General features: G+C 40.8%; 1 protein-coding gene across 1 annotated transcript in view; it reads left to right on the top strand.

Annotated features, from left to right (window-relative positions):
• LOC125704987 (uncharacterized) overlaps positions 1 to 25,494 on the top strand; it is a 132,253-nt gene that overhangs the window by 98,484 nt on the left and 8,275 nt on the right. The window contains exons 21-22 of the mRNA XM_048971234.1: positions 1,765 to 1,833; positions 2,139 to 2,207. Coding sequence (XP_048827191.1) covers positions 1,765 to 1,833; positions 2,139 to 2,207 — 138 coding nt within the window. The remainder of the gene's footprint in view (positions 1 to 1,764; positions 1,834 to 2,138; positions 2,208 to 25,494) is intronic.

Below are 25,494 nucleotides of genomic sequence, written 5' to 3'. Positions count from 1 at the left end.
GGCGTGGGAAACAATGGTTATTGTGTTAGGACAGAAACCCTTGCTGAGCTGGTCCTTGGCAGCTCACTCTGTATGGCGGGGGGCATGTGCACGCAGCCTGCCCCCCTAGGTCCTCAGTGTCATTAGCTGATGCCCAAAGAGGCTCACCCAGTCATCCGCATCAACCCCAATGGGTAACTTTTCAGGAGGTCCAGTTGAATGCACTGGGAACAGGTTATCATGGACTACCAAGATTATTTTTATTTATTTGATTATTATTTGCACTGTGTGTAATACCTTTGCATGCTGTGTCTTTTGTATTAAAAATACACTACAGTATATGGACATTGGGTCACCTGGCCATTACACATACAGGAAATTTATGGCATCCCAATCGAAATCCATAGGCATCAATATGGAGTTGGTCCCCCCTATGCAGCTATAACAGCTGCCACTCTTCTTGGAGTGTATCTGTGGGAATTTTTGTACATTCATCCAGAAGAGCATTTGTGAGATCAGGCACTGATGTTGGATGTGAAGGCCTGGCTCTCAATCTTCATTCTGGTTCATTCGAAAAGGTATTCGATGGGGTTGAGGTCAGGGCCAGTGAAGTTCCACACCAAACTCACCCAACCATATCTTCATGGACCTTGCTTTGTGCACTGGGGACGGTCATGTTGGAACAGAAAAGGGCCTTCCCCAAACTGTTCCCACAAAGTTGGAAGCATAGTATTGTCCAAAATGTCTTAGTCTGCTGAAGCATTAAAAGTTCCTTTTATTGGAAGTAAGTGGCCTAGTCCAACTTCTGAAAAACAACCCCATACCATTATCCCTCCACAACCAAACTATGGACCTTGGACTATGGCAATAATACAACTTGCAGTTAATAGTGGAATATCTAGCAGGGAAGACAAATTGACTTATTACAAAGGTGGCATCCTTTGACCGAAGCATGTTTAAATTCACTGAGCTCTTCAAAACCATGCATACTTTCACAAATGTTTGAAGACCTCACTGCATGGTTAGGGGCTTGATTTTTTAAACTTGTGGCAATTGATTTAAATTAAATACCTGAATTCAATGATCAAAAGGTGTGTCCCAGTACATACATTTTATGTTTCTCTGTGCTGTGGGAAACAGAGCTAAGGAGCATGGACTGATGACAGCGTGTTGCTGCGCCCACCACACAACAAACCACCTCCGGGATGAGAACCTGAGTGTAGCTCAGTACCACACTAGTCCTGATGGAACAGTGTGAGTTTTTTCCAGTGGCCAATCCTGCCACCAACCTCCACACTTTCCCAGTATGTTGGAGGACCTGCTTGCAGGGCTGGATGTAGATTAACATCATACCCAAAGCAAAGCAATTGCACATTAAGGGCCTTAGCCTATGGGTCCAACAGAGTAGGATCACTCCTGGCTTTCACAGGATTTCACTCAGCAACCTTCTGAGTGCTGGCATTGATCCCTAACCTCAGAGCCACGACTCCACCCAGGTGAACAGGCACACGTAAAGATTACATTTGCAGCAATGTCTGATTATATACATTTATGTGAAATTTGATAAATAAAGCCCCTGGTCTCTGTACACATACATTGTGAGTATTTTTAAAGTGATGTATGTGTTGGATTGTAGACTGTAATTCCAACATTTCATTAATGTTTGGTTACATTAAAACTAATTTAATGTAAACTGAAAAGTAAATATCACTTCATAGTTACTGTTCTGTGTTTGATGAAACCCATTAATATGGACTTTTTAAGTTAATACTGTCACTTCCATAGGGATCACATAACAATGAGGAGACTGTTGCATTGTCCCACACTGATCCCAATGGACCAAACACAGAGGAGGTAAACAGAGGAGCAAGAACTCTGTGATTCTCAGGGTTCCTGTCATTTACTCCACTTTGGGTCCAAGGACACAATTAGCTGTCAGTTTTTACAGTATATTTCAATAAGTAATAAGGAAGTTTGCTTCTTAATGAAAGTCTGCATGCATGAGAGTTTCATTCATGCTATAATTCTTGGGATGTTAACATTTTTAAATATTTGCTCAACTTAAAATTAGTCCTGCATACTGGTAGGTATAGTAAATTTTTCATTACTTGTTTGATGAAAAAAGAATATAAAATGTATCAACTGACACACTTTTGCAGGGATCACATGAGAATCAGGAGATGGAGGCGTCATCACCTGCTGATCACAATGAACCAAACCCAGAGGAGGTATTACTGGGGGAGAAGAACACAGAAGTCTGAAGGATCTCTGGAGTTTATTTAATTTTTGTTTTTGCCTGTAGTCAAGCCCTACTGAATCACCTGGTTAGCTGTGTCAACAGTCCTCAGGTTATGGGTGCTCTGTTACAATTCATTTTGTCTGAAGACTTGAGGGACTTTGCTGGATATCAGATAAATATTTCTAGGGCAATCTGCACATGCATATAGGCAAATGTTCATCTGCAGAGAAGCACCCTGGGAAGGTCCTTTATGTTTTATATATAGTCAGTCACTTGTGGATTAAGTCAAATTTGAAGACGGTCTCCCAAGGGCTTTAGGTCACATATCAGCACATGCAAATTCCTGCTTTATATGCTCGTAATATCATTGATTTGCACTAACCATCAAAATGTATTTACTGCATATGATTTTGTTTTTATATGCGAGGAACGCGACGCTTATAGCCATGGGTGCTGATGACATGGGAGAGACGCACTTTTCTAACCCAGTTTATTGTGATATCTTTATGTATTATTTAGGTGTTATTACTGGGGGTGGCACAGAGCTAAGTGGGCTAAGCCTGTGTGTTTGTAATCAGAAGGTCATCAATTCAAACCCATCCTCCGCACATCTGAGGTCCTTGAGCAAGACCCGTAATCCCCAGCTCTCTGGGTGCTACAACAGGTGGCTGCCCTTCACAGCCAGCTTACTCTTCCCAATGAATAGCAAGTTGGGGGAGGTGTAAAGAGAATTTCCCCACAGGGATCAGTCAGTTATTACGTCTTTCATATGTTTCATTTTCAACATTTCATTAATTACAACATTGTGATTTATTAATATTTACTTTATTACACTTTATTAGTCTTTTACACATTATTACTTTTTTTACACTTTATTACTCTCTTACACTTTATTACTCTATTACACTTTATTACTCTCTTACACATTATTATTTTTTACACTTTATTACTCTCTTACACGTTATTACATTTTATTACTTTAATACATTTTATTACTCTATTACACTTTATTACTCTGTTACACTTATTATTCTCTTACACTTTATTATTCTCTAACACTTTGTTACTTTATTACACTTTATTATTCCATTACACACTGCATTAGTCTTGAACAGAGTTTCTCAAACTTATCATGAGCCAATTTTATGCAGGAACATATTTCCTGACCCATGTTTTATACTGTGAATAAAGTGAAAATAAAACATGCTTAAAGTGCCTAAACAGCCTGCATTATAAAATACAAACTGCTAAAAATATTAGTTTTGAATTTAAGGTATTTAAACATCAAGCGTGTAAAAATTTATTTGCCTACTTTACAAGAAAAATAATATAGTTGTGGATTTACTTTGTCCGTATGATTTTTGTCACTGGCTTGTTGAGTTTATTGTAATTTCGTTTAATTATTTAATTTATTTCCCCTCCTGTGTTTTGGTCTGACCAGCCACTGCATACATTTCCCCTCCTGTGTTTTGGTCTGACCAGCCACTGCATACATTTCCTCTCCTGTGTTTTGGTCTGACTAGCCACTGCATACATTTCCCCTCCTGTGTTTTCATCTGGCCAGCCACTGCAGACATTTCCCCTCCTGTGTTTTCATCTGGCCAGCCACTGCATACATTTCCCCTCCTGTGTTTTTGTCTGGCCAGCCACTGCATACATTTCCCCTCCTGAGTTTTGGTCTGACCAGCCACTGCATACATTTCCTCTCCTGTGTTTTGGTCTGACTAGCTACTGCATACATTTCCCCTCCTGTGTTTTCGTCTGGCCAGCCACTGCATACATTTCCCCTCCTGTGTTTTAGTCTAGCCAGCCACTGCATACATTTCCCCTCCTGTGTTTTGGTCTGGCCAGCCACTGCAGACATTTCCCCTCCTGTGTTTTCATCTGGCCAGCCACTGCATACATTTCCCCTCCTGTGTTTTGGTCTGGCCAGCCACTGCATACATTTCCCCTCCTGTGTTTTCATCTGGCCAACCACTGCAGACATTTCCCCTCCTGTGTTTTCATCTGGCCAGCCACTGCATACGTTTCCCCTCCTGTGTTTTTGTCTGGCCAGCCACTGCATACATTTCCCCTCCTGTGTTTTGGTCTGACCAGCCACTGCATACATTTCCCCTCCTGTGTTTTGGTCTGACCAGCCACTGCATACATTTCCTCTCCTGTGTTTTGGTCTGACTAGCCACTGCATACATTTCCCCTCCTGTGTTTTCATCTGGCCAGCCACTGCATACATTTCCCCTCCTGTGTTTTAGTCTAGCCAGCCACTGCATACATTTCCCCTCCTGTGTTTTGGTCTGGCCAGCCACTGCATACATTTCCCCTCCTGTGTTTTTGTCTGGCCAGCCACTGCATACATTTCCCCTCCCCGTGACTTTGGTTGGTTTATTGGTGTTGGCTTAAGTTTAATTTGGGTAGTTTATTTTTTGTTACATCATTTTGTATATAATAGTAATAAATTATTTATTTCCTTTAACAAACTCTGTATTCCTCATGCATTAACTCCTTGGTTCCTCACAAGGTAGAATTATCTACATTCACCAGATCACATGACAGAGGGCCGCAGAAGCAGCGTCTCCTTTGGAAATGATCGCATTTTCACTTTCGTTTGCTTGTAGAAATCAACATACGGCAACACTCAGTTAAACCTTTATTCTACCACATCAGAAGTGAAAGTTCACTGAAAATTTGTAGAACTGCTTCCTCCTCACCGCTTAACATTTGAATATATAAACATAAAACCAGCCAGGATATGTGGAAATTAATTTTGCATGCATGCGCACTCTTTTGTGAACTGTCATGTAACTCCACATAGCCAACCTACATTTGGTTAGTAGCAACACCAGCTTTCTGGTTAGATAAGATACGACTCATATTTAGCTCTGCTGCTGACTGGCTGCCTCTGGAAGGGGGAAGGAAAGTATATGAGAAGGAAGACGTGTGTTCTGTGAAGATAGCGAGCAGATGTCAGTAAAGCCATTTGCCAATGAACCTACTTGTTTGTACTTATTCCATAACAGATGTGGAATTATATAAGCTGTGGCACAAAAATGAAAACAACAAAGCATATAAAACATACCATCCTGAAATGAATTAATTATTAATCTATCATAAGAATCACAATACTAAAAATAGCAGTTGTGTTTTGGATGTGGGGTTTCCCTTTTTGAAGGGTAAAGGCGTCGGACAGGACCATAAATGTAACCAAAACCTATTTTATGACAAGTGACTTATCCTGTGAAATTTACATGGATTCGAACCCCCAACCATGCAGGTGTGAGGTCACTGTTTGTGGAGATGTCATTCCTATGGAGGTTTAGGTTGAGATGAATCACCGATAGTTTTGCAAGTTCCCTCTCCTGTTTTTCAAAATCAATTTCTTTTTGCCATTTCTTAGTACTTTCTTTTCCTCCCTTTTCCTAATACCAGTCACAAGCATAAGACGCCATTCCGTCTTAAGTGGCAAATCTTAAAACTTTGAACACTTTCCATAATCCATATCTTAATAAAGCGTGAGGCAGGGTTACGCCCTCCCGGCAGGGCGTTTCCATCAGGACAACTAGACATTATTCTCTTGAATCACCCTCTGCACATGTTTGACATTGTATGGTGGGCAGAAATTAAACATTCTGTTGTTTTAATTTTGTGCGTAAAAGCGCAGACATGGTGACTTCTATCAGATAAACGCACAAAACCGCGCGTTGGAGGAGACGAACCATTAGCTATATAACGGGAGCAGGGTCTGTGTGCTCAGGTCCTCTGCTATAATTCTGGGCTTAAAGTAAGACAGGTAAACCGAAAGTGAAAAGACGGGATAAATATAGCGGCAATCATGGTAAATACACCCCTGTTTCTGAACAATTATTATTAGATTTTCAAAAATAGATGCAATTTAACATTCGATTGGAAACATTTAACTACTGTAAGTAAACACAATCTGCTTCTAATCGGCGAGGATGAAGATCGGGAGTCACGCCGTTATTTTGTTCTGGCTGAAATTCGTCATCAGAGCTGACGGTATGTATTTGACAATTAGTTAGTCAAATAAATTAACCAATAATTATGAACATGTGTTTGATAATAAAATATTGTGTTAAAGGTTTTGTCTTTGGTTTAGTAATTTAGAAATTGATGACACATTTATATTTAGGCTATTTTTTAATGCTTGTGTGGAGAAGAGCATTCAGTGTGTAATTATTTTTTGTTGATCTACCTGATAAAAAGTCAGTGTCACCTCTGCATGGTGATCTAGGTACCTAGCCAAACTGCCAGTGGTTTCACCAGGCTCACTGGATAAATGGCTGTCGAATTTGCACTACTAGTTCTGACCAGTGCACAACTGTCTCTCATCTTGTCTGCTGTGTGCTTGTAGGAATTGATTTCCCTATGTAAGTAGGACACTCTTATCCTGTGACCCCAACCATGTCCCTAGTCTGCTCTGGATCCTAAATAACCTTTTCAGTCTCTTGCATTTGGGTCCACTGTCCTCTCTGTTCGCCATCGCTGACAATTTAATGTTTTGTTGTCATACAGAGATTTTATATCTCTTATCCCTGTGGCAGGTTTCCTGCTACACGGCTCTGCTGGTCCTCTAACAGCCCGGCTGGGAGGAGCTGTACTGCTGCCCTGCTTTGTGGACAGACCCCTGCCTTTGGAGGAGCTGGAGGTGGACTGGAGAAGGACTGATTCAGACACCATCGTGCACCTATTCCAGGACGGTCAGAGCAGACCTGAATCACAGGGGGACGCCTACAGGGGCAGAGCCCACTTCTTCTCTCAGGAAATCCCCAAAGGCAACTTCTCTCTGCTGCTTGAGGGTGTGAGGACTGCAGATGCAGGAGTGTACAAGTGTGTGGTTTATACAGAGCAGGAGAACCATGAAGCACGGGTGGAAATACAGGAAGTAGGTAAGTGAGCCTTTCTGATTTATGGCTTCAAACACATGGATTAGTATTTGAGCTGATCCTTTTGTTGGTGAATGTGGAAATAGACTGTGAAACTCTTTAAAAATGAATTTAAAGCTATAATAGAGAATTTGATTGGGGGGGGGGGGCAGAAAATAATTTAAATGTAAATTTATATTTTTTTTGGGGGGGGGGGTGAATGAAATACAAATAGAATATTGGGGGGGTACATATCCCCCCACCGCCCTTTCCCCTGGTTCCAACACCCCTGGAGTAAGTCTATGCAATCATAGCACAGACCAAGCCCATCATCATGCAGAATCGTACGCCATGTGTTTGCAACCTACTGTGAAAACCTGTTGTTTTAAGTGAGGGAAATGATGAGGAGGCAATAATATATAACAACATTTAGATAAAAAAAAAAGCTATCCATCCATTTTCCAAACTGCTTATCCTACTGGGTCGCAGGGGGTCCGGAGCCTATCCTGGAAACAATGGGCACGAGGCAGGGAACAGCCCAGGACGGGGGGCCAGCCCATCGCAGGGCACACTCACACACACATGCACTCATGCAATTTAGCAACTCCGATTAGCCTCAGCATGTTTTTGGACTGTGGGGGGAAACCGGAGTACCCGGAGGAAACCCCACGACGACATGGGGAGAACATGCAAACTCCACACACATGTAACCCAGTTGGAGACTCGAACCCGAGTCCCAGAGGTGTGAGGCAACAGTGCTAACCACTGCACCACCATGCCGCCCCGTGACAACTACAGTACATTTAAATTGTATCATAAATTAAAAATATTAAGACTGACTTTAGACAACTGACACAAGTTTATGTGCATAAAATAGCTTTAAACGTAACCAACAATATCATAAAATCAAATGCTTCTTTCAGTTTAGGCTACATTGGGCAGTATATTCCACATATAATTATCCATACCATATATAATTATCCATAGTGTCACATACTTCACTAGCTTCCTGGCTGAATAGTTTCAGTATTTCTGAAATAGACTTTGACATTGTACTACTGAATTATTGCCGTGATCCACTAATATCCTGTGTGTTACTGTTTCGGAGTTTGTATGTATTGTTCAGTTTATTTTATTGCAATGTTGTACTTTATGTTGACTGCTCATTGTATTGTTGCACTATATGTTGATTGCTGCCTGTTATAATCTGCAAGTAGGCATTCAAATAAGAATTTCACTGTGCTTTGTGCATGTACAATGTTGGCCTACATACAGTATTACAAACCTTTGAATCCTTGAATCGGTTCTTGCTGACTGAATTTACAGAAGTCAGCCCATAGTGGCAGATCCCTCATTCTGCATTAAATGAAAGGGCCATTAGGCAAAACAAAAACACAGGGTTGCATGTTAGATGGTCGATAATAACCTGCATAAATCTGCAAAAATTCAAACATGAATAATTACAGTAGATATTTTAAAAATTCAAGCTTTATTTCATTAATGAAGCTGAAGCCTCCAGACCTAATGTGGAGTGTAATTTAATTGTTTTGTAGAAACTACAGTTAAGATTTTTGTATTTTATGCATTTTTCTTATATTATCTTTGGTGCCGTACATGTTATGTTCCAGAGCGGCTGGTAGTGACGGGTGCAGATGAGCCTGTCTATGCAGATGCTGAAGAGGATGTGACTCTCAGCTGCTCTGTGGACACCCATGTTAATGTGGCAATGCTTCAGGTGGAATGGATAAAGACAGACGATGACGGTGACATCTTGGTGCTTCTGTACGCTGATGGAGAGAACAGACCAGAGTCTCAGGATGGGAGATACTCTGGAAGAGCTGAATTCCTCACTGAGGAAATTCCCAAAGGAAACTTCTCAATGAAACTGAGGGAAGTCAGGCTGGAAGACAAAGGAGAGTTCAGGTGTGAAGTCCAATCAGATACTGATTTTGCCAGTACAACTGTCAGGATAGCAGCACTGGGTGAGTCACTAGAAGGACTGTTTTTAACATGCATCTCAGCATAGTTCTGTGTGATTAAATCACATTTTCATTCTCCTGAGGGTCAGTGGTTCTGCTGTAGACTGATCGTTATACAAATGCCATAGGGTTTAATCAGTGTAACAGTTACAAAGGTCAAATCTAGTCAATTTTTATGTAAACAAGATTAAATGGATGAATGAATATTTGCTTTAGGTTTCCCCCTTTCCTAAATTTTCTTCACATACTAAGTGAAACAGTCTAATGTGCAATTATAATTTTCTTATTGCATAATAATGTTGGGGAGTTGGAAAGGAATCATGCAAATAAAATTAATTTGTACTCCATCTTTGGAGACTAATTGCTGGGTCAAACATATTTATTCTAATGTATCATGTCAAAACTGTTTTGGAAAAAAATAACAAAAGATATTTCTTGCTCTTTTAGGTTATTCATTCCTGCATTGGCTTATTCTGGGGCTGTGCATCACTGTCACACCTGTAGTCCTACTTACTGGTGCTTTATCTGTCAGGCATTTAATAAAGGAAGGTAAGTGTAGCATCTGCTCTGTCATTTCTAGTAATTATGATGACATCAGCGGATCCATGTTTGCAGCCACTTATCCTGTAGAGGGCATCTCAGCAGACATGGGGCATCAGGAAGGACTGTATCTACACAGGGTTCCTGTCCACCGGAGGGCTTAACTGTGATGTCATTAACATACTTTGATCCTGTGTCTCTGGTAACAAATGTGTGACTATGAATCATTGCAGAAAGTTTTTTGTAGGTAAAAGCAAACAGGCTCTGCAGAGTCACTGGTCACATGTCACTGTTCCACCAATCATGGTTTCTACAGCCTTCATCCTGTGGGGTGTAACTGAAGGTGAGCCCAGTGAAAATTGTGTATAAGTTCTTTTCTTTGGCTAATTTCTGAAACACTGTTAAAGACAGGTTTTGTTAATTATTTATGTCTTGTAATTTGTCTATTTAATTTTATGTTCTATGGTGAGCATACGTAGCAACATTAATAAATAAAATGTATTTATGAAGGTTAAAGATAATGATGCAGGAGGTGTCAACAATTTCACTAGTAAATGTCTGCATATTTGAATAATGTCTGTATAAATAATGTATGCATGTAAATCCAGAATGGCAACACTTTACTTGTACTGCATTACACATACCTTCATCATGCATTATAATGCATTCATAAAGTATTATCAACACAGTTATAACTATTTATAAGATGGCATAAGACATAGTCCTGTGTGTTATGCATTATGAATGCTCTATGAAGGTCTCAAACTGTAATGCACTAAATAACTTCATAATGCAGCACAAAGTATCCTTAATTCTTATACAGATCATTGTAATGCATTTTGGAGGTTTTTATAGTGTATTATAGATGTTTTTCATAGAGCATTCATAATTCATGAGAAACATGGCTATAATGTGCTATATCTGTTTATAAATATTTATACCCATGTGAATAATACTGTATGAATGTGCTACAATGAATTATGAGAACAGTTATCAGTTTTCATAAATATTTATAAACTGTCACTTAATATAGTGAATGGAGAATAACTAAAAGCCATAGTCAATTCTTTCATCCATTTACTGTAACCACTTGTCTTATTCAGGGTTGTGGGGGGTCCAGAGCCAAAACCAAAGTCTATGGATGCAAGGCAAGGCACAACCCAGGATGGGGGGCCAATCCATCACAGGGCACAGGGCAGGGCACAACCCAGGATGGGGGGGCAATCCATCACAGGGCACAGGGCAGGGCACAACCCAGGATGGGGTGCCAATCCATCACAGGGCACAAGGCAGGGCACAACCCAGGATGGGGTGCCAATCCATCACAGGGCACAAGGCAGGGCACAACCCAGGATGGGGTGCCAATCCATCACAGGGCACAAGGCAGGGCACAACCCAGGATGGGGGGGCAATCCATCACAGGGGCACTCACACATTAGTCACACACTCAGGAAATTTAGTAATTCCAATTAACCTCAGCATACTTTTGGACTGTGGGGAGAAACCGGTGGAAACCCCATGATGATATGGGGAGAGAACATGAACTCCACACCATGGAGCCATGGCAGAGACTCGAACCCGGGTCCCACAGGTATGAGATAGCAGTGCTAACCACTGCACCACCATGCTACCATAGTCATTTCTCTTTTTTTATTATTATTTCTTAATTTTATGCAATTATAACATGAGAGAGTCCGTAAGAGCTCCTCCTACTGGTGAAACAGAAACATTCCGGATTTTTTTTCTGGTTGGCTGACATATGGTCCCCACTAAACATAGTTTCTTAGAATAAGACTTGCCAAACTGTGTCCTGTGATGGGTTGGTGCTCCATCCTGAGTTGTTCCTTGCCCTACGCCCATAGTCTCTGGTATATCCTCCAGACATCCAGCACAAGACAAGCGGTTTCAGTAAATGGAAGGATGGATGAACTTGCCACCCAAAAAGCTATTTACTGCAATATGTTTCTTAGAAGTAGAACGTAATCTTGGTGGAAGTAATCTAGCATCTGATTGGTTACATTGCACTGAAAGTCATTGTAAATCAATCCAGCTGTTCTGATGTCCAAACCAGGGATACATTTCCTAAAAGCATAGTAGCAACTTGTGTAGTTGGAACTATGCAGTTACGACGCAGGTGCCTCCCGCAACCATTGTTCGAACGATGGCGGTAACAACGCTGTGCTTTGATGGTATGATCCATTGTTAAATTGTGTAAAGTGTAATTTCCAATTTCAGAGGTCATTTTAATGAATAAAGGCATGGAAAAGAAATTACAGAATTTCGAATGCAAGCAGTCAGTCGTGTCACCATTAATGCAAGATCTACTAGGAAATTCAGCAAAGCAAGAGGAAGCTGTGATGGGAAAACTGGGATCCAGTCTGCAGAGCTACTAGATCTAAATACTGCTAAATGTTCACTGAACGTTATCGTGTGTGACTGGTGTTTCTCAGGATCTGCAGGAGAGGCTGTTACTTGTGCTGTCATCAGTCTGCTGAATATCCTGCTGCTGTTTATTATGGATCCATATGTGGACTCAACAAGTATGTTTCCTTATTTTCATATTTCCCTTCCGTTTCCAACATACACTGTTCAAAGAAGGTGACAGCTTGACAAAATAATAAAATACATCAACAATGATTATTACCCAGGTATACAAATCATAAAGCATTCATAATGCATAATAAACATGGCTTTAATGTGTTATGCCTTTTTAATAAATATTTATAGCCATTTATAGCCATTTATAGCCATATTTCTAATAATTTGTGAATGCATTATAATGCATTATGAAGGTATCTATAGTGCAGTATAATGACTGCCTTTAAGTAAAGTGTTACTAACATTTGGAAAGCATGCAGCGTAAACCCCACACCATAATGTCACTTCAGCAGTACTTCATTTAATAATTCCTTCACACAAATTTCCAAAAATTTCAGTACATATGGTCTTGTACCATTGTCTTGTACCATTGTCATCATTTGGCATAATTTTCAGTTGCTTTAGTCTTTTTGGTCAAAATTGATTATGTAGTTCCCCATTGTAGTTTTACACCCAAAATGATATACAGCATGAAAATAATCATTGTGTAAACCACCACATGCGAAACAGTTCAGCCAACAGCATTGTTACGTTTTTGGTTCCCGCAGTATTTGCTTTTGTTGCCCTTTGTTGCATTTGTATTTGCCATTCTGCTGCTTCTGTGTTACACTGTGTGACTTCTGTTTGCTACGTGTACTTTGCCTTGAGAGTTGGTAAAGTTACCTGTGCTTTCTCTTGACTATGAAGTTTGCTAATGAAAAATAACCAGTCAGTGACAATGAGAAAGTGGGAACTGACTATGATTCAGACTTGTGGACCTCAGGAGTGTACTTACTGTACACAGACATTTTGGCCCAGATGGTATCCACGCTCCTGGACAGTGTAAGGCAGCGTCGGTCAGACAAAGTTCAGGATCCAGCTTCACAGAGAGTTGTTTTGATCCAGCGTTCTGAGCTTCCAGTTGAGCCTGGAGGGAACTATGGTGTTGGATGCTGAGCTGTAATCCACAAACAGCATTCACACCTATGTGTCCCTGTTGTCCAGGTGGGAGAGGGCAGTGGGGAGGGTCAGGTCTATGGCGTCATTGGTGGACCTGTTCTGGCGATTTGTGCATTCAAGAGGGTCTAATGTGTCAGGCAGCGCAGAGCAGATGAAGTTCCTGACCAGTTTCTTGAAGCATTTGCTTACAATGGAGATCTTAGCAACTGGCCACCAGTCATACAGGGATGTTGCTGTGGTGGTTATCAGTAGAGGGATGATGGTGGATATTTTGACGCATGCAGGGATTATGGATAAGGAGAGGGAGAGGTTGGAAATGTCTGTGACTCTCTAACTAGCTGGCCAACCAATGCTCTGAGGACACGGTCGTAGATACCGTCTGGGCCAGCTGCTTTGTGAGTGACACCCTCATGAAAGGTCTACACATGTCATCTTCGGTAACGGAGAACATGGTGCTGTCACCTGCGGTGCACGCCCTCTCCGGTTCAGGGGGGGGGAGGGTGTTATCTGCTTCAAACTGACCACAAAACATGTTTAGCTCTTCTGAGAGAGAGGCGCTGGTCTGCAGTGCACTGGAATTGCATGGTACAACATCCTCCATGCACCTGTTGTACTGTCCAGTAGTTGTACATTATTCAATGTGATAAATACCAGTTTAACTGACAGTACAAACTGTTTATGCCAAGGTATTAGTGGTAACTTGAGATGTGTGATAATTGTGTTGTGTTTGTTAAAATACCTCTTACATTGACTTTACAGAAAAGGTGACCCTGTCTTTAATACGCACCATCATTGTCACAGCTGCTTGCTTAGGTAAGTTTAAGTGTAACAATGTGGGGTGATGTTCATCTCAGCAGGTTAGGGCTCTTTGCCCATGTCTGGAAGGTTGTGGGCTCAAATCCCATTGCTGGTAGTGTAACTATACTTGAGCTAGGCCCTTAGTCCCATCTGCTTCAGGAACATTGGCTGACCATAATCTCTGATGGCCAATTGCATGCTGCTTTGGACAAAAGCTTCTGATAAGTAAAATGTCATTTTATGGATTTGAAACATGGGCAGTAAATCTGAATGAAGTAGCAGCCCCTGACAAAATATTAAACACACTGTGGTGCATCTTTGAAGATGCCAAACATCTTCAGTGTTTTAGCACATACTGCTAATTTTACGTCTCATTACCGTACAGACTTTAGGTGACTTTGTCACTCTGCTTTCAAAATACAGAAGACATTTCAGACATATGAATGAAGAGAACTGTAAGTCCAAATTGTGCTAGTTGGGCTCCAGTTTCCTGTCCGCAACGTTTTTTTTTTCTGCGCGCTAATTCCGTCTAGTACGACTTCTGGCCGCTACTCCCGTCACACAGCAGTGTAGCGTGCGTACTCCCAGCATCCTAATTCTTAGTACTTGCGTATACCCTTAAAATTAATATTTCAGGTTTCGAATGGGTGTTCAGAACGTATCTCGTTCATAAATAGGGGAGTGTCTGTATTTCAAAATAAGTAGAGGAGTGTCTATACCTTTAAATCAGAGTTTGATTCCCACCTGAATCCCCATCTTACTCCCCCATGCAGTAACCCAGTTAAGAGGGCCAGTCCTTAGCATGGTGGGTAAGACAAGGACCAGTAACCTGAAGTTTCCCAGCCCAAGTCCTGGGAGAAGCTCGGCCTGTTTACCTTTAGACAGCTGCTTAACCTGAACTGCTCCAGTGCCCAGCTGTCTGAAAGGGGACCATTTTAAATAGATAAGAAACTAAGTTTATTTAAAATAATAGTAAGCGAGGAAGAGCAGCCTGAAGTAGCTGCTCCACAGCTCTGCAGGCCTGGAGATTCCTGTCAGCACCTGGACCAGAGGGAGGCTGATGGATTAAGGGAGTAAACTGTCTTTGTTTAGACTGGGGGGCAGTTTGGCTTTATAGCTGTTTGGAATCATGCTTTAGGGTGAATAATGTCTCCCAGCCAAACACCCTCACTGACGTTTCATGACTGTATAGGACCAGCCTCCCCCTCCCTCCAGGACTGCTGAGCAGCCTGCTGTGGTAGAGCTGTAAAATATGTGTGTGTAAGGCAGTAGCTTCTCTGGCAGCCCAACTGGCAGCCCAACACCATCCATGTGGATGCGGAAACTTTTTACAAATAAAAATAAAGAAACTAATAAAATAGTAAAACAACTAACTAGATTAACTTGAAAACAAAATGGATAAATCAGCAATCCCACAAAAGGGTATGTAAACAAAAATCACCTGCACAAGCTACATATTCAGGCTCCTGCCCCAGAACCAGCCAAAAAAAAGATGAATAGGCTTCACTCTCTTTTATAGCCACACCTTATTTTATAGCCACACCCTCTTTTATAGCCACGCCCTCTTTTATAAGTACGTCTTCTTTTATAGCAACACCCGTCAAATCATGGCAGAGCTACCAGCAATTAAAAAATAAACAAAAGACAATATTACCAAAATAAATAAGCAATAATAATTTCAAAAAATCTGAAACATCCATCCATCCATCCATTCATTTTCCAAACCGCTTATCCTATTGGGTTGTGGGGGGTCCGGAGCCTATCCCAGAAGCCATGGGCACGAAACAGGGAACAACCCAGGATGGGGGGGCCAGCCCATCACAGGGCACACTCACACACCATTCACTCACACATGCACACCTATGGGCAATTTAGCAACTCCTTTTGGACAAGGTGAGCTTTTGGACTGATACCCATGTTTAGGAGAGAGTAGAGAGACATTGAGTCGCTTCTCCACAGTAACTCTTCTTCTTCTGTGTGGCTCTGCAGGTTTAGACTCTCTGCCCCTGATTCAATTCAATTTATTTTTTATATAGCGCCATTCACCACGGAGTAGCCCCAAGGCGCTTTATATGGCTATGTTTTGATGTTGAGATAGTTATACAAAACAGGAAAAAGGAAAGACAAAGAAATTAGAAAAAGAAAGCCAGATGACAACGGAGGAGAGGAACCCTAACTCCCAAGAAAGGAGGAAAAAAATCCTCTGGGGGTCAGCTAGCTGCCCACCCCCCTGGGCATACTAACATTAGCATGAGTGGGCTTGTTTGCTAAAAGCAGGGTCTGATCACATATTTGTTGGTTGATGTCTCGGGGCTGGCAGAGTAAAGAGATTTGTAAACTGCAGGCTCATCCTGCTCTCTGATCCTCGCTTGCACAACCAAAGCATCTGCTAAATAAATGAACCACTGAACACATCTGTTTTTTTCTTCCTGTGTCTGCCATTAATTACATGGTGACTGACTATTCTTAACTCATTTCAGGTTCTGTCATTGAGTCAGCAAAAGATTCAACTCCAGCTGGAAAAGCAATATTTGGAGGGATTTTTGGTGGAATCGTATTTATGTTCGTCTTTTTTATTATGGTCAAAAGTAAGTAAGCTTCTATGGATTTCAGGAGTATTGGACCAGAATTGGGCATAGAGGTTCTATTTCACAGAGGTTCTATTTCACATTTCTAAAAATGTGTGATGATTTTCATACTGTAATTTATAGTTTGTATGTGCCCCAGGTCTCAGGCAATGGAATGCACAGGGTCACTGAATACATCTGATTATTTTTTTAGCTGTGTGCCTGTCATGAATTTAATGGCATTTGACTCCATTCTCACCTCTTTTCAGTTCTTCGTTTCGTACTTTTGAAGAGCGATTTGTCAGTTAAAATACGTGCCCACATATCAGCAATAACTGGAATTATATTTCTGATCATCATGGCTTCATCCATAAGTAAGTCTCTTTATAAGTTCACACATGTGCTTATTGCATTTTCCCCCCATGTTTACAAAAGTTTCCTCCATGTACTCTGGTTCCTCCCCACACACTCACAAAAAACATACATTTAGGAAAAATGGGGTCTAAAAGTGGCCCATTGTGTGTGAGTGGATGATGTGCCCTGTGATGGACTGGCACCCCACCACGGTGTACCCTGCTCTGGGCTTTAGGGAAAGACTCACCATGGAACTGTACTTGAGAAGGGGTTATGATGGATGGATGGACATTTAGAAGGATAAATGTATTTTTTATGTTTGTTTATGGAAGTGGGATTTCAGAAATATGCAACATGGATGGTTTCCATGCATCTTTTATTAATATGTACATGTATATATGGGCAGAGGTGGAGATTTCAGGTCCAGAAAGTACAAATCCAGACCAGGATTTTGTTTCAACCAACCAGTTGAGTTCTCTGTGACTTGTGACTTTTTTTATGCTCAACTGGTTGGTTGAAACAAAATCCTGGTCTGGATTTGTACTTTCTGGACCTGAAATCTCCACCTCTGCATATGGGATGTATGATAGTGTCCAACTCAAATATCCTTGTAACTTTTCCATAATCCATCTTAATCAGCTTTATAGCTTGAGAAGTTCTTTACATTCTGTACCTCAGATTCAGACCCAGAACCTCCAGCTGACAGGCCCATGCTGTACAGGGTTTTAAAGACAAATCCACAGAGTATTTACTTTCTGTCTAACGTGAATTTCATGGTGACTGACTCTATCCTTTCATTATTTTAGCTGCTGTTAGTGTTTTTCTGGTGAAATATCACTTAGCTGCAGCTTGGAAAGAAGAACTTGGAACATTTTTAACTATGTTAATGGTTCCTATCCTCATGGTTTTATTCCCATGTAAGTATGTTTTATTAAATGTGTTTATTTAAAATTTGCTTTAGACTCTGGAATTTCAGGAATGCTGGAGCAGAACTAGGCATAGAGCTATTTATTGGCTACATTGAAGTGAACAAAAAACACAAATTTTGAACTTGTGCATTTGTAGAACATTGGTACTGAAAGTGTATTTCAGTAATGTCTATAGATGTCTATTTCTAAATAATGTCTATAGAAACAAGATACTGTGATATGTCCGAACACGTATGTTCTTTGTTTCGTATCTAACAAATTTCATAGTGACTGACTCAGTTCTTCCCTTATTTCAGTTGGTTTCAGTGTGTTTTGGTTAATGCGCCTCCTAAGGACAACTGAGGAAGTACAACTTGAAGGCATTCTTACAAACTGGGGAAATGTCATGTGTAAGTACAGTGGCAGAGTTAGGCTAAACAAACACATATCATCTTGTAATGTTATTCTTTAATTTTAATGTACCTTAGTTTAAATGTAACCTATTTTCTGTCTGGGGATTATTAAAGTTTATCTATCTGTCTGTCTGGTCACCTTATGTAGGTCGTAGAGCCCTTGGACTGAGTTATATCTGAAGTTCTGTGGCCTAGTTTTTGCTTATGTAACTTTTAGCCAGTTAGCATACAGATTATGAATTCCCCCTATTTTTTTCCTGTAGCTTAGATCCTTTCCTGTAGTCCCGTATCAAGGGTGATAGTTGCATAATTCTCTGAGTTCTGATCACTGTCAGCAAGAGGTGCCTAAACTCAGTGATCAGTTCATCCTGCAGTACCTGTTCTCCTTACAAAAATATGGAAAGGTGGCTTACATTTCACACAAACTGGGCTTCATAAGACCTGGACATACTTGTCACAACTGACAGGATGAAGGAAGTTGGAGAAGGTGTAATAAATGAACAATACGGTTTTTATTAAATAAAACAGAGCTAACCTCAAAATAAACAGGATCATGTGGGGATCCATACAGCGCTACTACTTCTGTCTGATCTGAGGAACACAAGACTGGGAAGCACTTAAACACAAAACCAGAAAGGGAGCAAACAAGAGGCAGGCGGGAGTGATTAACTCAATAACACAGTAACACAAATAAGCACCAGACGTGGCTTGTTAAGGCCATGCTGTGGGGGGGGGGGGGGGGGCAGTCAGGTAGACATGACAGACAGGATATGACAGTACAGCCTCCCGACACATGCCGTCTGGGCATGAAGGACAGTTAGGAGGGGAGACTGAAGGACAGGACTGCAGATAGAACACAGGACCAGACAGAGCAATGACAGGACACATGGGACCAGTGCCACACCAGGACCAAAGGGGCAAAGGCCGTGGACAGGACAGGACAGGGGAGACAGGACAAGGCAGGACAGGACGAAACACCAGACAGACACTAACACAGGACATGGGACCAGAAACAGGACACCAATAGGGCCACAGTACAGACCAGGGCAAGATCAGGGACAGCAAGGGGGACCACAAGCATGACATACACCAGGACCGAACAGACAGGTGGAAGAATCTCAAGCCACACCAAGACAGGAATGACAAGTAGAGGGATGACAGAGACCAGAGGGGGAACAGAAGAGGGAACCATGGAAGGACAGACCAGGAAACAACAGACTGGACAGAGCATTGGGACTTGAGACTGGGTATAACAGTGCATGGCAATGGCAAGAAACAAAAATACTAAAGGGGCATCTGAATGATGAAATTTTTTGGTTAACCAGCATTAGGCTGTGTTACAGACAGTGATACTATCTGTTAATATCCTGTTTTTGGAATAAATTAACATGCCTTCCCTGTGTCTGATACATTTTTAAACTCTTTAAACAGCGGGTAAACAGATATCAAAATTCTTAATTATAAATGTATGAAACAAAAATATATTAAAGTGCATATCTGTTTGAAACAATACAATTTGAACCAGCAATGGAGTCTGGTTTCATAAATTTGGTGGATTTCAAACTTTGCTTTGAGTTTCAATTTTTGAGTCATTATCTTTTGAACATGCTGGGTCATACAAATGTGTATGTTGGGTTTTTGTGGACGTGACACATCTGCTGTGTGTATGGACCAGTGCAGTTGGTGGCCTTACTGACACAAAAGTGTTACATCAGTTGTGTCATGAACGTTCAGGCAAATACATCTGCCTGAACACATCCAGACCCAGGGCTGCTCAACATTCATTTACTGGAGAAAACTGCAAGTTTTCAAGAGCCAATGAAGCTTCAAAGGAAACCAGCTACTAGCTGATATTAGCTGATTCCTCTTTGATTGGTTAGAGTAATCTTTTGGCCCAGAGCCCGGTACAAATCCCCCCTCAGCCAACACACCCCACCCTTCACCTTCATCATGCCACAGGGTTTCAAGAGACCCTCTGACTCGTGGGGGCATTAGACTCCTTGGCCTGTATTTTGGCCCCCGCTGCCCTTGGATCATGGGCCTTACTGTGCATGACCTCACAGTGCAGTCGGGCCCAGGGGACGGCAGGATTTATCTCAGGGAAGGAAAAATCCCAAAGACACTTTGTTATTTAATATCATGTTATATCTGTATAGACTGGTGAGAGAATGAGGGCGTCTGATTTGCTCTGTTTGTCTTACAGATCATCGCAAACTGTTTAACATGCTGATCCTTGCTATTTATTCCCAACTCTTTGCCTGGATGCAAAACATATTCATATTAGGTGAGTTTCCCTGCAGTTTTCAAAATTGTTATCAGTGTTGTGTGTGTTTGTAAATGGAAGCGGGTTTACTTATAAACCCTGATAAATAAATGGGGAAAAAAATAGTTAATCACAATAGGGACCGTGATTAATCATGATTAATCACAATTTTCAAATGGTAGTATTTGCATGTTTTTTTTTTGAAGATGAAACAAATATATGTGTGGTCTTGGAACAATGAAATGCATGACAAACTGGTAAGAGGAATCACACTTTTTAAATGTAACATCTTGGTTTTTATAGTGGAAACCATTCAGTTGCAATAATTAGCCACTTTGCTTTTGGAAAACATACCCCTGTTCTGCTTTTATTGTTTAATTTTGCATTGCAACTTTGCTCCTTCCATTTTTGATCGAATAGAGAACACGTAAGTTGCATCATTTATGTTTAGTATAATCCCTAATATTTCACATAAAATATCTTATTTTCAGCAAATATACTATCCATCCATGCATTTTTATCCTACTGGGTCGCGGGGGCAAATATACTATTTCAATCTATTTTAAGAAACACAAGTTAAACAATAAGGTTCCATAGCGCTTCGTGCTTTGGACTCTTAATAAAACGACCGGTTTGTAGTTTTATACCAGATCGATCTCGGGATAATTCTCAATCGATCCGTGCATTTGCGCGCTCGCCCTTTTTTCAGTGTGCAACTAATAGTGTAAACATTTAACACGCAAATATGTCAGAAGCCAAAAGATCAGAAACGTATGATTTTCATTCAGAGTGAGAAGAGGATAATTTTTGTTTAGTCAAATTCGAAGTCCATATACTGTATGTCTTATAAGTTATATGCAATGCGAGCGTGGCTCTACTGAAAGGTGATTTGGTGCGACATTTCAAAGCGATGCACAAAAGCTAGGAGAGCGAGTTCCCTGCTAAAATAACCACAGGCAGCCGAAAACTGCAAAAACTGAGAAGTCAGTTAGTAGCATAGCAGTCAATTTTTTGCGCGTTACGTTCATGAGCGCTGAGCGCGCGTCGGTCAGGATGCGTTTATCCGTAGCTCCACCAGTCTTTATCAGCACCAGCAACATGCGTGTGGTTCTGCAAAAATTAAATGGAAATCTCGATAAACATTATGCATTCTCCAAATATCAGCAACTGTCTCTGTCAGAAAGTATAAACTAACAGCATTCTTTGATATTTATTCAATACTGATAAACAATACTAAGTTAGCGTAATAGATCGGGAGCCGACTTAGCTACACATTAGGAACGCGATAATTCAGAACTGAAACCATAAACATATAATAATTAATTACAGTAAAGGGGAGGAACGTTAACAAAACACAAACTTACAGCTAGTTGGATGCACACGCTTCCCTGAACTCAGGGGCGCCGCTAAGGGGGGGAAAGTTGGGACAATTCTAAGGGCCCACGCCCTTTAGGGGCCCCCAGAGATCTGAATGGGTGTGGTAGGGGGGCCCAACCTCATATTTTGTCATAGGGCCCAAAATTGCTAGCGGCGCCCCTGCCTGAACTCAGAAAGCTGCAAGTACCGCCTGGGGGAAGACTCTGTTGCAGTTCTGATATTATCCACAAGGTGGCACTCGCTCCACTACTCTCTCCATTAGTCGTCTTCAATCTTCATGACAAATATATATATAAAAAAAATCTCTCAAGGGAGTGAAAAATGTTAAAAGGACAACCTAGTTACCAACAGTTTGGATATATTTTATCTTTTTAGTTAAACTTTAGTGTAAAGTATTTACAGTAGCGGTCAAAATTTGAAAATAAATTAAATTTTGTTCTTTGCAGACTGTTCAAGGTTTCTGTGGGTGTTTTAAAAAAAATTCTATGACAAAAACTCTCAGTGTTTTTTAAATGGTTTGTCAAGATTTCTGTTTTATCTCACAGGCAGGATTGCCAATCACAAAGGGTTACTATTTTGTTTTTAACACAATTTGTGTTAAAATTTCCAGATTAATCACAAGTGTTAATACGTTAATGTTGACAGCACTCATAAATATATTTAATAATTCCTGTATATTGTGGCATAATGGCTCAGTGGCCACAAGTGTAGTTGCACACCGGCAGCGATAAGGATCTGATTCCAGGTGTGTGGGATTGATGCCTGATCCAGTCCAATTAAATATGACCAATGTGTGGATAGCAGGGGAGTGGATGGATGGATAGAAAACATGTCTGTATTCATAGTGGAAAACTGAGTTTATGACAGTTTCATTTATTGTTACTAGTCTGTGTACGTGTGACGGTTCTGAACAAGATCTGAAAGAAAAGACATCAATTGTTTAAATGAGGAAATACATTGATTTATGAAACACCAACAGTTACATTTTATATTCACATTAATGATAGTATGTGGAAGTACTGTAGATTATACACTACAGACTAATGTGATCTTTCTTTTTTCAGATTATTCAATTTCAATTGCAGTAGCTGCTTTGGGAATATATGTCTGCATAATTATCAAGTACTTTTACGAGTATTTTGATAAGCCCTTTGGGGGGCTTTACTGTAAGTATGATATTTACTACTAATCCATAATCATCATCATCTGTTTGACATGCATACTTAACATGAGTCACCTTTAAAAATGAGTCATCAGTGAACAATTAAAATACATTTAGTTCTGAAAATGCGATACTCCTTTGTTTGTATGTTTGTATGTAGTTTAAAAATGAAGTATATTTTGCGATGCTTCGATCAGGGTTTTCGGTGCCAATTACCAATTGCCCATCACAGGGTGGATGGGGGGGTGAGGATCTTTCATTTGTAGTGTATCTTCATCCCAGCTCTGAATCTAACACCTCGTACTACATAATTTTGAAAAGTGATAAAAAAGGGGACAAGGAGCTAAGATATATAACCAATTCCATTGTGTCAGAATTACCGATTCCAAGACCGATTGTGTTGAGATACTTCACCTAAAGGCAGTAACAATGAACGTCAGTTTGGACATTAAGCACTTTGGACTTTAATCAGTTAAAATTAATGTTTTCAATATTTAACAAAAAGACAGTAGCCAGTTACTACCACAAAAAAAAATCCATAACTTTTGTCGTTACGTCTTTAGCTTTCATACATATTAACCACAAAATCGGTATTGGAGATCAGTCAAATTAAAGACTGATAGAGTAATTAAGGCTCGGAACACACCGAATGTGTGGTATGTGTGTCACAGCTGCGGAATGTATAGATTTTCATTTCGCCGCCCATGTTAACAGATGAGAGCCTGTGTGACACGTGCGGAACGAGCCTCGCAGCAGTGGCACCTATTTCGCATTCCACTGTAGCTCATGCGGCATACAACCGTAGTTCCAATTATGTAAGTTGCTAGTGTACCTTCTTAGCCCTCTAATAATAAACAACTTTACATCAATGGAAGTCTGTAAATATATTTTTGTTTCACCAGGGGCCATTAAATAACTGCAGCAATGCCCCTTGAGAGAGAAAATAAATGTTGCAGATTGTGCAGGTCCATTGAGCTTGAGAGTGGGCTGGTGTACAGTATGTTAAGTTTGAGTGCGTGTTACGATAGATCCCTGTCCTGCTCACTTTGGTATGTCTGTTCCATGTCTTGCCAGCAGGTGTCGCTGGCCATCCTGCATCCTTAACTCCTAATGTGTTTTCCTGTTCCCCTGTCCGCCACATGGCTTAATAGGTTAAGCAAGTGACTATCATTCAGGCTCCCCTTTTGTGTTTTTTGACTGTTATGTGTTGGTTTTGCATCATTCTTTATTTTATCTATCAATTTTCCTAACCGCTTATCCTACTGGGTCACGGGGGGTCCGGAGCCTATGGGCACAAGGCAGGGAACAACCCAGGATGGGGGGCCAGCCCATGCATCGCAGGGCACACTCACACACCATTCATTCACACATGCACACCTACGGGCAATTTAGCAACTCCAATTAGCCTCAGCATGTTTATGGATTGTGGGGGGAAACCAGAGTACCTGGAGGAAACCCCACGATGACATGGGGAGAACATGCAAACTCCACACACATGTAACCCAGGCGGAGACTTGAACCCGGGTCCCAGAGATGTGAGGCAACAGTGCCAACCACTGCACCTCTTTTCAGTTTTATTCTTGCTAATGATATAATTATTAGATTATCAGTTGTGATACAGGGCTATTTTGCATTGCCTTTGATCCAGTGTTTTGGTATTGATTTTAATGCAAGGTTATTTTGTATTACTTGTAATAAATAGTTTTTAGAAGTGAACCTAAGTGTGCCTGTTCGTTCCTTCGAGAGCCTTATATCCCCCTCACATCATCTTAAAACATAGGACTAAGAAGTATTGAAGCTATCTATTAGGCCCATAATATTAATATTTAGATACTTCCTTTACTGTGTCCACCCTTCTAAGACATCATTACAAAAAGTAAATGGAGGGATAATCTTTAATGAAGGCCTGTTTATTTAATCTGTTGTTTTACATGTTCTATTGCTTTTCAGATTTGGCCCAGAAAATCCTTTTGGGGATTTTCTTCATGCTGCATCTGATATTAAGTTTCTTGTATCTAAATGTGATTTTAGAAAATGACAAAGGTAAGGAAAACCTTTAACTGTAAGCAAACAATTTCAGTGTAATAGAGCTTTAACTCTCAACCATTTTTGGCTAATGCTCGTTGTAAAAACTTTAGTTAAAAAAATCTTCTTTGTGATGCAAACATAGTACTGTAATTGCTGGTTTGAATCCTTATTGAATTGGCTACACCCATCCCCCCCCCCCCCCCCCGATTATTACCATGCCCCCCTAGTCTGCCATCTACAGTACGCATGCCTAAAGCGTAACATTTATCTTCATTTAAAACTTCTGATAACCAATGATTTAATTCAACTATTCAATTTTTCCCCCAAAATACTTTTTGATTGGCTGGTTGGGCAGCATAACATTCTGAAACAAGCCAATCGCCACTGTCACTCTGTGGGCTCTGGCACTGTGGTCATGTGTCACTTTTCAAGTGCTTCTGAAAGCTTAATTAATGAAGGAAAAATCCAGT

This window comes from Brienomyrus brachyistius, chromosome 12 (assembly GCF_023856365.1).
Source record: "Brienomyrus brachyistius isolate T26 chromosome 12, BBRACH_0.4, whole genome shotgun sequence".
In the NCBI taxonomy this organism is placed as follows: Eukaryota; Metazoa; Chordata; class Actinopteri; order Osteoglossiformes; family Mormyridae; genus Brienomyrus; species Brienomyrus brachyistius.
The sequence above is the reverse complement of the archived record's forward strand: the minus strand, read 5'-3'. Positions and strand labels throughout refer to the sequence as shown.